The sequence below is a fragment of the Bombina bombina genome, chromosome 4 (genome assembly GCF_027579735.1).
Source record: "Bombina bombina isolate aBomBom1 chromosome 4, aBomBom1.pri, whole genome shotgun sequence".
In the NCBI taxonomy this organism is placed as follows: Eukaryota; Metazoa; Chordata; class Amphibia; order Anura; family Bombinatoridae; genus Bombina; species Bombina bombina.
In genome coordinates this window covers 274,009,068-274,025,020 of record NC_069502.1, presented here as the reverse complement: position 1 = coordinate 274,025,020, position 15,953 = coordinate 274,009,068, and the positions used below count along the sequence as shown (strand labels likewise).

Here is a 15,953-nt window from a genome sequence, read left to right as displayed (position 1 = left end):
TGATGTCTAATTCTTAGACTGCCTTGTGCTTTCAACAACTTTCAAGAGCAGTTATGTAGGGTCTAGTGGCATTAAAATGGCTTGCTTTCACCTTTGACAGCCCACTATAGAGAAAGAAAGCTGTGGAGCAAAGTTAGTGTTCATTTTAATTTACAGTATATTTGATTGTTTTTTCAGCATATCTGAAAAAAACCTGACAAGAAAATATCTGAACATCTCTATGTAAAAGATGCAGATGTTTTACCTCAACATTTCTTAATCTTGCAACAGTAATTGCTCTGTGAATAGTTATCCTTCAGCTACTGTCAGCTGCATGTAAAAAAATAAATAAAACACCCAATCGGCTTAATCTGTGCTGATGTCACACTTTGCTTTACTGTGATCTCACAAGATTTCAATTAAATCTTGTGAGATTTGATAGTAAACCTCATTAAACTGAGTAGGGAAATAACATGACTGTGTCTGCACGTGCCAGATGTTGTTGAAAGCACAAGGCAGTCTAAGAATTAGACATCATGCTGCCACTGGGTGCCCGGTACTGCACGGAGGCAGCATTAATATTAATTATTATTGTATGTATTCAAATATTAATATCAAGTAAATACAGTGTTTATAGTATAGTATGGGATATAGAACTAGTTAGGCCTATTTTTAATATAAACTACACTTATTCAAAATCTACCAATCCCCATGGGTGCCGGGTAACTGGGAGTTTACTGTATTATGTTTTGTCTTTAGGCTTGTTTTTGTATATGAAATAGCGGTGGGCTGCAACTAATGATTATTTTCATAATTGATCAGACGATTGTTTTTTCGATTAATAGACTAATCGGATTAAAAAAAATTAATGTTTTAAAATAAAATCCACATACAGAGTGTTTCAAATATAAAACTTCAGAGTAAAACTTTACATTAACACAACTGTTTGGTCTGCTGCTTAAAAATTGGACACATTTTGATAATTAAGCAAAATAACCACAAACTTTTTGAAAAGAGGTAGACCTAGAAAGAGGTAGATTGTCACTGTTTATAACATTCTCTTATTCGTTCTTACAGAAACTTTGCATTGAAATACAAAAATGACCACATGCACCTGGCTGAGGCTGGCTCTTTTTTTGCAGTTATTTTGCCTGCAGCAGAGAAGAGGTGCTCAGCTACAGTGGAGGTGCCTGAGATGCATAAGTAGGGTTTTGCCAATTTTGCCAAGGTGGGATATTTATCTTTATTAGCTCCACCAATGCAAAGGAGCCGAATTATCAAGCTCCAAATGGAGCTTGTTGAACCTGTTATAGTTTTTTTTGTTTTCTTGCCTCCACCTAACTTCAGTTTGTTTTTCTATTGAGTTGTACAGTTTATAGGTCACATTAAAGGTGGAAAAAGTTCTAAAATGATTTATCTTTGTCTCATTTTTTTACATCACAGAAACCTGACATTTTAACAGGGGTGTGTAGACTTTTTATATCCACTGTATATGTGTGTGTGTGTGTGTGTGTGTATATGTATGTGTGTGTGTATGTATATGTGTGTGTATATGTGTGTATGTATATATGTATATGTATGTATATATGTATGTATACATATATATACATACATACATACATACATACATACATACATACATATACATGTGCACACATGTGGGTTGGTATTTATATGTTCATATGTTAATATCTTTATTTTATTTAAATGATTGGTGTGGCAACGCTTGATAGCAATGATAAACCTGTTTGCTGCATTTTTATCCTCCTTTTGGGGAGCATCATACATATACAAAATCATAATGATCTATTTTATATCTGTTGAATATATTATTATAAAATGTATAATTTCATGTGCTTCTCATTTTGCATTATGACCAACAACATTTTACTTTGTTTATATTCTGTTGCTATGAGATGCTTAATTGGTTGACACCCACCTCAGGTGTTTTTCTTTGTATCAGATATTTAGTATGGTATATATATATGGCAAGTGGTTTTATATATTGTATATCCTTTGTATTTAAGCCTGATGAAACAGTCATAAGTGGTTGAGAAATGCGTTGCTTGTTTTATGATTTTTATTAAAGTAAGTTTTTACTTATCTACTTGCTGCCATACTTTTTATTCCAATTTGCATCTTGGTTGATGCACACCCCTTTTTTTGAATCATTTGCTTCTTGTATCCTGACCCATTGGAGCTTCACACAACACACCAGAGGTCAGTCTGCTGGGTGACTGTTAGATTCCAGCCTGCCTCTAATGCATCAAGAGAGGTGTAACTTGTATTGATACTACATCTGTCTCAGCTTTACAGTACTAGGCCATATTGGCGCATGTGTTTGCTTTCTTCGCATGATCTACAGATCGCTGCTATCACACCGGAGATCAGTCTGCTGGGTGACTGTTTGATACCAGCTTGCTTTACCAGCACCGCTAGAGGTGCCCACTTAAATGTGAGTGTAATACCTTACATACTGAATTTTATATTTTCTATACAGTACTAGGCCATGTGGCGCTTATGTCATCTTTTTTCATATACAGATTATTGATCCTGGATTGTGGCCTTTATCCATCAGACAGCTGCCTGGACCTGAATATCACCCTTTTTTGGGGTTCCACTTCTTATTATATTGGACTATAATTATTGTATCATATTGCGCTATACGCAACTACTACCTGCCACGTTATAATACCAAATTGTATCTTAATTTCTGTTATAGCTTCAATTGTATCTTAAGCTTGGTTTTAGTATCTTAATTCCTTTTATACTGTACTGATTGTTGGTATATCAAGTGTTCCCCCTATCTATATATTACTTTTAACAGCTATGTGGCATCATTTTCAAGGGCTTCAACATTTGGGTATCATGTCATATTCCTTTAAGGGAAATTTAATTTTACAGTAAAATGTCTGTTATTTCTTTTTCAGGGTTTTGTTTAAATAGCTTTTTTTATATACAATATTTAAGTATTGACATTTTCAGCGTATGTGGCAGATCCAAAAGGCAAAATTGGATATTTCAACTGACAATAAAGGTAAATTAGCTATTTGCAACACCAGAAAGTAAAATGGATCATTAGGAACACATTACATGGGAAAGTTTTTTTGTTTTTTTTTTAAAGGTCAGTCAGTAATTACTATAAAATTCCTTACAAATATCTTAATATCCTTCCATTTTTTCCTGTCCCCAATATCATGTGACAGCCATCAGCAAATCGGACTCATGTATACACTGTGAACTCTTGCACATGTGCAGTAGGAGTTGGTGCCTCCGTTAGTGTTCATATAAAAAGACACAATTCTATAATGCTGCTCCTGCGACAAAGAATGCTAAGACTACGAAGAAAATTGGATAACCGTTGTAACCTGGAAAGTTGTTTAAAATTGCATGCTCTAACTGAACCATGAAAGTTTATGTTAACTTTAATGTCCCTTTAATAATTGACATAACTTTAAACATTGTGTTAACTACTTGAAAACAATGGTGAATATGCCAACCTTATCTTATTAAAAACAAGCAAACTAGTAATAAAGGTTTATTGCAATGCTGGTTCGTGATCATGAACTTATTGTTTTAAGAATTAATGAATAAGATACATTTGCAATATTTTTACTGTCCTCAAACTTCTTTAATAGAACAGAAGTGAATAAGAAAATGCTCTTAGGCATTATTTAAAGTGAAAGAAAATCCTATCGTTTTACAAACGCTAGGATTTACTATCGAAACAAATAAAGGGCAGTTTCATTTACCGCATGGCTATTGGCTAAGAGGTGAAAACGTTACCTTTTAGCCAAAAATTTTTTTAGCCGTGGGCTGCTGTAGCAGCTAAAAACTGCTATCGATTGAATCAAATAAAGGGGCTTTCTACATTAAGGCCTAGATTTGGAGTTCGGCGGTAAAAGGGCTGTTAACGCTCCGCGGGCTTTTTTCTGGCCGCACCATAAATTTAACTCTGGTATCGAGAGTTAAAACAAATGCTGCGTTAGGCTCCAAAAAAGGAGCGTAGGGCATTTTTACCGCAAATGCAACTCTCGATACCAGAGTTGCTTACGGACGCGGCCGGCATCAAAAACGTGCTCTTGCACGATTCCCCCATAGGAAACAATGGGACTGTTTGAGCTGAAAAAAAACCTAACACCTGCAAAAAAGCAGCGTTCAGCTCCTAACGCAGCCCCATTGTTTCCTATGGGAAAACACTTCCTACGTCTGCACCTAACACTCTAACATGTACCCCGAGTCTAAGCACCCCTAACCTTACACTTATTAACCCCTAATCTGCCACTCCCGCTATCGCTGACCCCTGCATTACACTTTTAACCCCTAATCTTCCGCTCCGTAAACCGCCGCAACCTACGTTATCCCTATGTACCCCTAATCTGCTGCCCTAACATCGCCGACCCCTATGTTATATTTATTAACCCCTAATCTGCCTCCCACAACGTCGCCGACACCTACCTACACTTATTAACCCCTAATCTGCCGAGCGGACCTGAGCGCTACTATAATAAAGTTATTAACCCCGAATCCGCCTCACTAACCCTATCATAAATAGTATTAACCCCTAATCTGCCCTCCCTAACATCGCCGACACCTAACTTCAATTATTAACCCCTAATCTTCCGATCGGAGCTCACCGCTATTCTAATAAATGGATTAACCCCTAAAGCTAAGTCTAACCCTAACACTAACACCCCCCTAACTTAAATATAATTTACATCTAACGAAATAAATTAACTCTTATTAAATAAATTATTCCTATTTAAAGCTAAATACTTACCTGTAAAATAAATCCTAATATAGCTACAATATAAATTATAATTATATTATAGCTATTTTAGGATTAATATTTATTTTACAGGCAACTTGGTATTTATTTTAACTAGGTACAATAGCTATTAAATAGTTAAGAACTATTTAATAGTTACCTAGTTAAAATAATAACAAATTTACCTGTAAAATAAATCCTAACCTAAGATATAATTAAACCTAACACTACCCTATCAATAAAATAATTAAATAAACTACCTACAATTACCTACAATTAACCTAACACTACACTATCAATAAATTAAATAAACACAATTGCTACAAATAAATGCAATTAAATAAACTAGCTAAAGTACAAAAAATAAAAAAGAACTAAGTTACAGAAAATAAAAAAATATTTACAAACATAAGAAAAATATTACAACAATTTTAAACTAATTACACCTACTCTAAGCCCCCTAATAAAATAACAAAGCCCCCCAAAATAATAAATTCCCTACCCTATTCTAAATTACTAAAGTTCAAAGCTCTTTTACCTTACCAGCCCTGAACAGGGCCCTTTGCGGGGCATGCCCCAAGAAGTTCAGCTCTTTTGCCTGTAAAAAAAAACATACAATACCCCCCCCCCCCCAACATTACAACCCACCACCCACATACCCCTAATCTAACCCAAACCCCCCTTAAATAAACCTAACACTAATCCCCTGAAGATCTTCCTACCTTGTCTTCACCATCCAGGTATCACCGATCGGTCCTGGCTCCGATATCTTCATCCAACCCAAGCGGGGGCTAGACATCCACTGAAGAAGTCCAGAAGAGGGTCCAAAGTCTTCCTCCTATCCGGCAAGAAGAGGACATCCGGACCGGCAAACATCTTCTCCAAGCGGCATCTTCGATCTTCTTCCATCTGGTGCGGAGCGGGTCCATCTTGAAGCAGGCGACGCGGATCCATCCTCTTCTTCCGATGTCTCCCGACGAATGACGGTTCCTTTAAGGGACGTCATCCAAGATGGCGTCCCTCGAATTCCGATTGGCTGATAGGATTCTATCAGCCAATCGGAATTAAGGTAGGAATTTTCTGATTGGCTGATGGAATCAGCCAATCAGAATCAAGTTCAATCCGATTGGCTGATCCAATCAGCCAATCAGATTGAGCTCGCATTCTATTGGCTGTTCCGATCAGCCAATAGAATGCGAGCTCAATCTGATTGGCTGATTGGATCGGCCAATCGGATTGAACTAGATTCTGATTGGCTGATTCCATCAGCCAATCAGAAAATTCCTACCTTAATTCCGATTGGCTGATAGAATCCTATCAGCCAATCGGAATTCGAGGGACGCCATCTTGGATGACGTCCCTTAAAGGAACCGTCATTCGTCGGGAGACATCGGAAGAAGAGGATGGATCCGCGTCGCCTGCTTCAAGATGGACCCGCTCCGCACCGGATGGAAGAAGATCGAAGATGCCGCTTGGAGAAGATGTTTGCCGGTCCGGATGTCCTCTTCTTGCCGGATAGGAGGAAGACTTTGGACCCTCTTCTGGACTTCTTCAGTGGATGTCTAGCCCCCGCTTGGGTTGGATGAAGATATCGGAGCCAGGACCGATCGGTGATACCTGGATGGTGAAGACAAGGTAGGAAGATCTTCAGGGGATTAGTGTTAGGTTTATTTAAGGGGGGTTTGGGTTAGATTAGGGGTATGTGGGTGGTGGGTTGTAATGTTGGGGGGGGGGGGTATTGTATGTTTTTTTTTACAGGCAAAAGAGCTGAAATTCTTGGGGCTTGCCCCGCAAAGGGCCCTGTTCAGGGCTGGTAAGGTAAAAGAGCTTGTAACTTTTTTAATTTAGAATAGGGTAGGGAATTTTTTATTTTGGGGGGCTTTGTTATTTTATTAGGGGGCTTAGAGTAGGTGTAATTAGTTTAAAATTGTTGTAATATTTTTCTTATGTTTGTAAATATTTTTTTATTTTCTGTAACTTAGTTCTTTTTTATTTTTTGTACTTTAGCTAGTTTATTTAATTGTATTTATTTGTAGCAATTGTGTTTATTTAATTTATTGATAGTGTAGTGTTAGGTTAATTGTAGGTAATTGTAGGTAGTTTATTTAATTATTTTATTGATAGGGTAGTGTTAGGTTTAATTATATCTTAGGTTAGGATTTATTTTACAGGTAATTTAGTAATTATTTTAACTAGGTAACTATTAAATAGTTCTTAACTATTTAATAGCTATTGTACCTAGTTAAAATAAATACCAAGTTGCCTGTAAAATAAATATTAATCCTAAAATAGCTATAATATAATTATAATTTATATTGTAGCTATATTAGGGTTTTTTTTACAGGTAAGTATTTAGCTTTAAATAGGATTAATTTATTTAATAAGAGTTAATTTATTTCGTTATATGTAAATTATATTTAAGTTAGGGGGGTGTTAGTATTAGGGTTAGACTTAGCTTTAGGGGTTAATACATTTATTAGAGTAGCGGTGAGCTCCGGTCGTCAGATTAGGGGTTAATAATTGAAGGTAGGTGTCGGCGATGTTAGGGAGGGCAGATTAGGGGTTAATACCATTTATGATAGGGTTAGTGAGGCGGATTAGGGGTTAATAACTTTATTATAGTAGCGCTCAGGTCCGCTCGGCAGATTATGGGTTAATAAGTGTAGGTAGGTGTCGGCGACGTTGTGGGGGGCAGATTAGGGGTTAATAAATATAATATAGGGGTCGGCGGTGTTAGGGGCAGCAGATTAGGGGTACATAGGGATAACGTAGGTGGCGGCGCTTTGCGGTCGGAAGATTAGGGGTTAATTATTTTAAGCAGCTGGCGGCGATGTTGTGGGGGGCAGGTTAGGGGTTAATAAATGTAATACAGGGGTCGGCGGTGTTAGGGGCAGCAGATTAGGGGTACATAAGTATAACGTAGGTGGCGGTCGGCAGATTAGGGGTTAAAATTTTTAATCGAGTGGCGGCGATGTGGGGGGAGCTCGGTTTAGGGGTACATAGGTAGTTTATGGGTGTTAGTGTACTTTAGGGTACAGTAGTTAAGAGCTTTATAAACCGGCGTTAGCCAGAAAGCTCTTAACTCCTGCTATTTTCAGGCGGCTGGAATCTTGTCGTTAGAGCTCTAACGCTCACTGCAGAAACGACTCTAAATACCGGCGTTAGAAAGATCCCATTGAAAAGATAGGCTACGCAAATGGCGTAGGGGGATCTGCGGTATGGAAAAGTCGCGGCTGCAAAGTGAGCGTTAGACCCTTTAATCACTGACTCCAAATACCAGCGGGCGGCCAAAACCAGCGTTAGGAGCCTCTAACGCTGGTTTTGACGGCTACCGCCGAACTCCAAATCTAGGCCTAAGTATCTTATACTTTATGAATGAAAGTGCCCTTTATTTGTTTCGATAGTAAATCCTAGTGTTTTTAAAATGCTAGGATTTAGCATCTTCTTAATGCTTATTGATGCTGAATATGAATATTAACATATCCTCCAAAAATATGTGAAAGGTTATAATAAGTAATAAAAAAAATTCTGTGTATATAAATTTTTTCTACTGTTGCTGTATTTTAGATTTCTTAAGCAGATTTTTTTTGGTAATGCATTGCTTAATTGATTATTTATACTATGCATTTATAAATGAGTTTAAGTTTTAGATCTCCCTTTGAGGTTTTAGGGAACTATTACCTGAATCACTGCTTACATATTAAATGCCTAGATTCAAGGCTTTTTAAACACACTTGAAATTCCCGAATAGCATGCAGAAAGAATTTGCTGAAATTTGTGGGCTCAACAAATGTTAAAAAAATAAAAAATCTATTCACCCTTGCAGTCCTCACCTCCTGTTCCTCGCGCTCCTACCCTTCTAGATTGTAAGTTCCCACTGGAATAGGGCCCTCCATTCTTTCTGTATGTGTTTGTTTGATATATTTTGTCTTGTCTCTTACAAATATTGTATCATCTTTGTACTTTTATCATTTGTACCCATGGACAGCGCTGCAGAATTTTTTGGCGTTATATAAATAAAGTATAATACTAATAATATCTATGGGGTTGATTACAATCAATCAGCTGGGGAATTTTTGACTATCTTTCTGGCTAAAAAAGGCCACTTTTTGATTCACCGCTATCACAGAAACAATCGTATTTTCATCTCCTCGCTAAAGCCCTATTTTTATTATTGGTCTGAAAAGTACTTGGTGATTACTATCCATCTTCGAGAGACTTTTCAATGCCAGTTTTGACTTTTCAAATTTGACACCTCAAGGCACTTGGTAAAGCCTCAAAATGATACTTTGGATACTAGATGTAAACATTTGGTCAACTATGTAAAAGCAAATTTGTAAAACACATAGAAACAGTCTATTATCTTGCAGATGCGCAAGACACTCTGAAATGGCTACAGTAAACTAGGGATGGGCGAATGTTTCGCAACATTAGAAAAATGAAAAGAATTTTAACACGTTTGTTTTGAATTTCGAATGTTTGTACAACATTTTAACATTCTTTACATGTAATAGTATTTCTAATGTTTTCTTTAAACGTAAAATTCTACTCAAATTTTTCTAAAAATTTGATTTGAATTTGAAAAATTCAAATCTGTGTGTATGTATGTATATATATATATATGTATGTATTTCTAATGCTCTCTTTAAATGTAATATTTGAGTTATACAATATTCAAAATAGAAATATTTGTATTAATATATTTGTATCAATTTACTAAATTCTCAACCACATTTGAACTATTGAACATCCAAATAGTATTTGTTTAATCGAATGTTACATTCAAAATTTCAAATGTGGATATTTGAACTAATTATGAACATTTGAAAACAAAAGTAACATTCGAAAACCAGAAACAACATTCGATTACCGAATTTTAATGGATTTTCATTCTTATCAACATTCGATTTTTCAAAACCGATGTCCACAGGACTATTTATTCTACCAAACACATTACATTTTCAGCACATTTGCCCATCCCTACAGTAGACATTGTAGAGGTGTATAAGCATACATGCTATAGACTCATTAAAGCTCTATTCATCACTATTGTATAGGCCGTTTGCAGTGGACAAGGCATGCATTTACTTAGGTATATGTGTTGAGTATGTGATATCCTGTACAGCTAAGAAGATTTGTAAGAAAAGTCACTTTAGGGCCACAACATCTACAAATTTACGTAAAGCAATCTATTTCTTTTAATGTTTGATTCTAAGTCACACTCAAGCTCTTGTGATTGTCTCTAACAGAACATAATAACCGGGTTTTCAAATGTGATTGCTCAAAGGAACACGAAACCCAAATTTTTTCTTTCAAAATTTAGAAAGAGCATGCAATTTTAAGCAACGTTCTAATTTACTTCTATTATCTAATTTGCTTCATTCTCTTGATATTCTTTGTTGAAATGCATATCTAGATAGGCTCAGTAGCTGCTGATTGGTGGCTGCACATAGATGCCTCATGTGATTGGCTCACCAATGTGCATTGCTATTTCTTCAACAAAGGATATCTAAAGAATTAAGTAAATTAGAATGTTGCTTAAAATTGTATTCTCTAGTCTACCTGAATCATGAAAGACAAATTTTTGGTTTAGTGTCCCTTTAATGATGAGATTCAAAGGAATCTATTGCAATATGTTTCCATCCTCACCACTGACGTGACTGTTTTTATAAGGGATTTGCCTTCATGCACACTAAATCCAAACATGTTCACAACGTTTTATAGCGTTACAGGGATGGTTATGCAAAACTGGGGAATGGGTAATAAAGGAATTATCTATCTTTTTTAAACAATAGCAACTTTCAAGTAGATTGCTCTTTTAATAAAAGAGAGTAGACTTGTATATTTAATCAAGAAAAGTCTAAAAGTTTGCTGGTAACCATGGAAACAGTTTGAAATGACATTTTTTATTTTACTGAGCCATTCATACAATTAAATGGTTATAGTATGCCTGAATATGTATCAATAGTTTGCTTTTTCCCCCCAGGTTATAGTCCTATATTGGGATAATGAAAAGGCTCATCTCTCTCTTATGTACAGCCGTGGTTTTAATCTCTGTACAGTCCCAGAGCAATTTATTATACCTGGAGGAACTCGGATCAGACATTGGTATCCAGGTCTTCAACCAGGTGGTGAAAGCCAGACCTCTTGACAATGTGGTCCTGTCCCCTCGTGGAATTGCCTCTGTCCTGGGCATGTTGCAGGTTGGGGCAGATGGAAAGACTAAAAAGCAGCTGATGACAGTAATGCGGTACAAAGTCAATGGTTAGTTGCCTTTTGTCATCAGTGTATATTGAGGTTTAAGCATTGTTAGGGGTTTATATTCAATGTTCTTGTCATTTTTTCTTTTAAATAAAGATATGGACACTATTTACCTAGTTATACTGTTTGTCTAATTTGCAATTGTTCTTGGGAGGGGAGTTCTATTTTTTTTTTTATCTAGATCAGGGCCTAACCCATTACAGGAACCACATTTCCTAGAATTAAACTTCTTTATTGTAACTTTCCCCCCATTATTCATATACAGGTAGCCCTTGTTTTACAACGGTTCAATTTAAGCCGTTTCACAATAGCGCCTGTTTAATAGTAATCACATGACCACTATTCAGGAATTTATTCCACAGGCTCCTTAGCTTAAAACAAAAGAATTAAAGAAGAGTTTTTGCCACCTGCATTTATAGTACAGCACTGCAATACTGTGTACAGCACATGTGAGTAGTTTGCCATTTGTTGTTTACTTAAAGGGCCAGTACAGTGAACTGTAAAAAAAATTGCTATCATGCAAATAAGAGCAGTAACATATTAAAAATATTTTTGCATGCTGGCCTTTCTGATATTGAAGCTAACAGGAAGTGTATGTCTGTGTGCATACTTACATTAAATAACTGGGTTTATTTTACACAGAATTAGTTTTTTTACAACTATTTCCTCCGGGAACAACACTCCTGCATAAACGGAGGGCTACCTGTATTGTAAAGGTCCAATACATAAGTATTAGATATAGAAAAGCTATGTAAAGTGGGGGATAGGAAAGATAAGTAATAAAATGTTAATGTTTCAATTGTTCTCTCTAAGTATTTGGTCTTTGGTATACAGACAGAGATAAGATAAGAAGTATCTTTATGAACAGAACACAATAAAATAAGGAGATCTGATTTCCCTTCAACTTGGCATTCTAATGGGTTGTGGTGTCAAAGAACAAAACCAGGCATTTCATGTACAAAAATAAACCTAAAGAAGCAATTTCTCCTAGATTTTATACTCTGCTTCTGGTATAACAACTCATTGCTAGTATAATAACTCATTAAGGTAAAACTAATGTCCAGTATATGTGGGGGTGTCACAGTAGCTAATTAAAATGCCAGCATAAAGGTAAAGGAGCAATTTGTAAACAGTTAATACTCTCCAGCAGGAAAAAGGGATAATTAAGAACAAATCACACAACATGGGGAAGAACAAATCACACTCCAAGTGTGGTGAGGGTAATCACATATTTAATTTCAATTGTTCCAATTGGTCTTTGTGAATACAGTGAGATATAAGATAAGGAAAACTTTGAATGTGTTATGTGTATAGCTAGATAGATAGAGCGATATATGAGGTCTACAAGGTCTACTCTCCCTGTATACTCAACCCCTTTGATTGAATTGTGCTTTCAAATCGAAAATAAAATCTATTTCATAAACAAAGGTAAACCTAAACAAACAATTTCACATACATTTTAAATTATGCAGCTAGTATAACAAGTAGTTGGAAACTCATTAATGGGAAACTAGTTTTACAGTACACTGTGCCTTTAAGGTAGATTACTGATTCTCCTTTTTTTCTGCTCAAGCAGACCTACATTTTAAAGCATATTATTAAATGTCACTGTGTCCGCATGAATTATAGTGTGCTGGATTTGTTGTGCATATTGAATATTTAACTCCTCCTAGGCACATCACTGCTTAAAGTGAATGTAAATTTTGATGATAAAGTGCCCTGTTTTTAAAAATTCGATTAAAAACAGGGGCACTTTAATTCATCAAAATTTACATTTCACTCGCGTTGTGAAAATACTTACTTTTTAATCTTGACAGCCGCCGCATCGCTTCCTCCACCAGTCGCAAAGCCTCTTCCTGGGTCTAAAATGAGGAATCCGGCTTCCTCCAATCATGGTGTTGAATCAGACACTGATTCCCCCGGTGGGGAAGCCGTGATTGGAGGATGACCGATCCATCATTTCTGACGTAGGAAGAAGCTTGTGACGACCGGGGGAAGCTGGAGCGGCAGTCAAGATTAATAGGTAAGTATTTTCACGGGCACTTTATCAAAATTTACATTCACTTTAATACTAGATGGTATACAGTGTATACTTCTGGATCAGCTGGTTTGTGTTCCTTCAGTTGGGACATTAAAGGGCCAGTAAACCCACCAAATAATGTTCTATAATTCTGCACATAGTGCAGAGTAATATAACATTAGCTTAGCACCATGAAGCAAAGGATTGCACAGATTTTCCTACGAAAATTAATTTTACAGAATGCTGCTCCTGGCTCTACTGAGCGGGTCTGTTTTTTTTATCATTGCATTATCATTGTATTGGTGCTAAGAATACTTGCCCACAAAAGATTTCAACTGCACCAATACACTGATAATACTTTAAGCAAGTTTATAAGCACCGCAAACCAGCACGCACCCTGCCTCCTTACCCAGTACCCACAAACCATAAACATTACACTAACTTTTTTTCCCCCCAATTGATTATTTTATTTTAAATTCCCAATGAACCATAATCGATGCACTATAAAAAGACACGTAGTGATGATGCCCTAACTTGTTTGCATTTAATTATAATCCTCCACTGTCCTATACTCAAATTTCTCCCTGAATAACTGAGCATGTGCAATGTCACACGAACGGCGCTGTGTTGTCACGCACACTAATGAGAACGAGGATAACAAGAAATGCACAAAAAAATGACAAGAGGGAAGAAGAAGCATGGGGTGGAATCAGATGGCCATTTCCTAACGGCTGAGTAATGGAGATTTTGTTTAAAAATGTAATTTGCCGTTGGTCCTGCAGTATGGGGTACCAGATGAAGGAGCATTATAGAAGGTAATAAATCTGTACAGTTAAACTTAATTTCAGTGTAGACTGTCCCTTTTAAATACCTCCCCCACTCCCCTCATCCCCCAGTCTTTCTTTGCCTTTTGTCACAGGAGGATGGCAGAGAAGTGTCAGAAGATTCGGAATAGTCTCTTATGGATGGCATTGCTCTTCTGAATGGGACTGGAGTTTTTAGTAGTCTTGTCAGCCTCTCAGTGAGAGCATTGACGAATGTTAGGGAGAGTCTTTCTGCGAAACCATCCAGACTCGTATTAACAGCTCCTTAAGCAATCGGTGTTGACGAGTTTCACTGCCTGCTTTCTATCACTCAAATCCATGTCAGGAGCGATGCTACAACACTGTAAAACTTGAGAGGCCGTGTTCCTGTTCCACGGCGTAGTTTCTGGTAAGATTGTTTCATTTTTTATACCTGTAATGATAACGCAAGAAGACAGGGTCACAGTGTGACTCCTTTTATCTGTATAGAATCAAGGGTAATATCTCTGAAAGAGGATTATTGAACAGGGGGGGATTTATACATGATTGTTTTTTTGTTTTTTTTTTGCTGCGACATGTGTGAGCTGTGGCGCTGGCAGTGTGTGAACAGTCTGGCTCTGACTACTTTTTGATTACTGTGCAGCCTGTTTAGGTTGGCACGCTTTTTTCTCGACTGCAGGGGCGGTCCTGTGTGGCCTCATTCTCTTCTTTTTCCTGACAGTCGGTTGCAGGAGACGAAAGCGGTTTCTCTGTGGGCCTGTGTCATAGGAGGTGGTGAGTGCCCTGGCCATTGGGGTATAAAGGTGCCATTTATTTTTTCTATAGTCCATATAAGAGGCGCAAGCTATGGAGGACTTTGATGCATTAGAGGGTACTCCCTCTTTGCCTAAATCTAATGCCTGTGTTTATTGTGAGGAGGCTACGGTATACCTGCCTGCTCAACTATGTTCCACATGCTTTGATAAAATAGTGATATCTAAAAAGAACAAGATGTTTAGTACCACTGAGCAGTCCACCTCTGAGGGATCTCTGTCCCGCAAGGTGCGTTCCCTACAATCATCTCTGATTACACATGCAGCTCCCCAGTGCACTATTAATCCTCCTGCGGGAGGGGCCCTGTGGCCGCCTGATTTTGCTGATAAGTTGCAAACGGCGGTGTCTGCGGCCTTCAGTGCTTTTCCTCGCCCTGCTAAGCGCAAGCGAAAGGTTAAACATTGCTATCCTTCCAAGGGGTCATCTACTCCGTTGGATGTATCTGAGACTAGATTATCTGCTGATGCAAAGGATTCCGATACTTCAGGGGACTCTTTCTCTGGGTCGGAATCTGCAGCCTCTAAGCCTCCGGCTGCAGAGGAACCAGACTTTAGGTTTAGGATGGAGCACTTATGCTTTTTATTTAAAGCGGTGTTGGCTACCCTAGAGGTTCTGGAACCGAAGTTACCAGAGGTACCTTCTATTCCTAAGCTTGATAAAGTTTGAGGGTGGTCCCCCAGACTTTCCTGGTTCCTGTAAAGATGGCGAATATTATAAAGAATGAATGGGAGAGACTTGGTTCGTCTTTCTTCCTTTCTTCTTCGTTTAAGAAATTGTTTCCGGTTCCTGATGCTCAGCTAGAATTGTGGGGATCTGTCCCTAAGGTGGATGGAGTTTTATCCACGCTCGCTAATCGCACCACTATCCCACTCGAGGATAGTTTGTCGTTTAAGGTACCCATGGATAAGAAATTAGAAACCCTGTTAAGAAAGATGTTTCAGCACACAGGGTTCGTATTTCAGCATGCAGCAGCAGTCGCTGCGGTGGCGGGAGCAGCTACCTGTTGGTGTGACTTTCTGCCCGAGATGATCGAGGTAGAGACTCCCCTCGATGAGATACAGGAAAGAATTAAGGCCCTGAGGGTAGCTAATTCATTTATCTGTGATACAAATATGCAGATTATTTGCTTGAATGCCAAAACATCAGGCTTTTCTGTTCTGGTCCGGAAGGCCCTGTGATTGAAGTTGTGGTCTGCTGACATGAAGTACAAATATAGATTACTTTCCCTTCCATTTAAGGGAAAGGTTCTTTTTGGTCCAGGCTTGGACTCTATCATATCCATGGTCACGAGGGGCAAGGGTGCCTTTCT

General features: G+C 37.6%; 1 protein-coding gene across 2 annotated transcripts in view; it reads left to right on the top strand.

Annotated features, from left to right (window-relative positions):
• SERPINE2 (serpin family E member 2) overlaps positions 1–15,953 on the top strand; it is a 212,129-nt gene that overhangs the window by 113,911 nt on the left and 82,265 nt on the right. For both annotated transcript variants that reach the window (XM_053709970.1, XM_053709969.1), the window contains exon 2: positions 10,734–11,011. In XM_053709970.1, coding sequence (XP_053565945.1) covers positions 10,756–11,011 — 256 coding nt within the window. In that variant the 5' untranslated portion in view covers positions 10,734–10,755. The remainder of the gene's footprint in view (positions 1–10,733; positions 11,012–15,953) is intronic.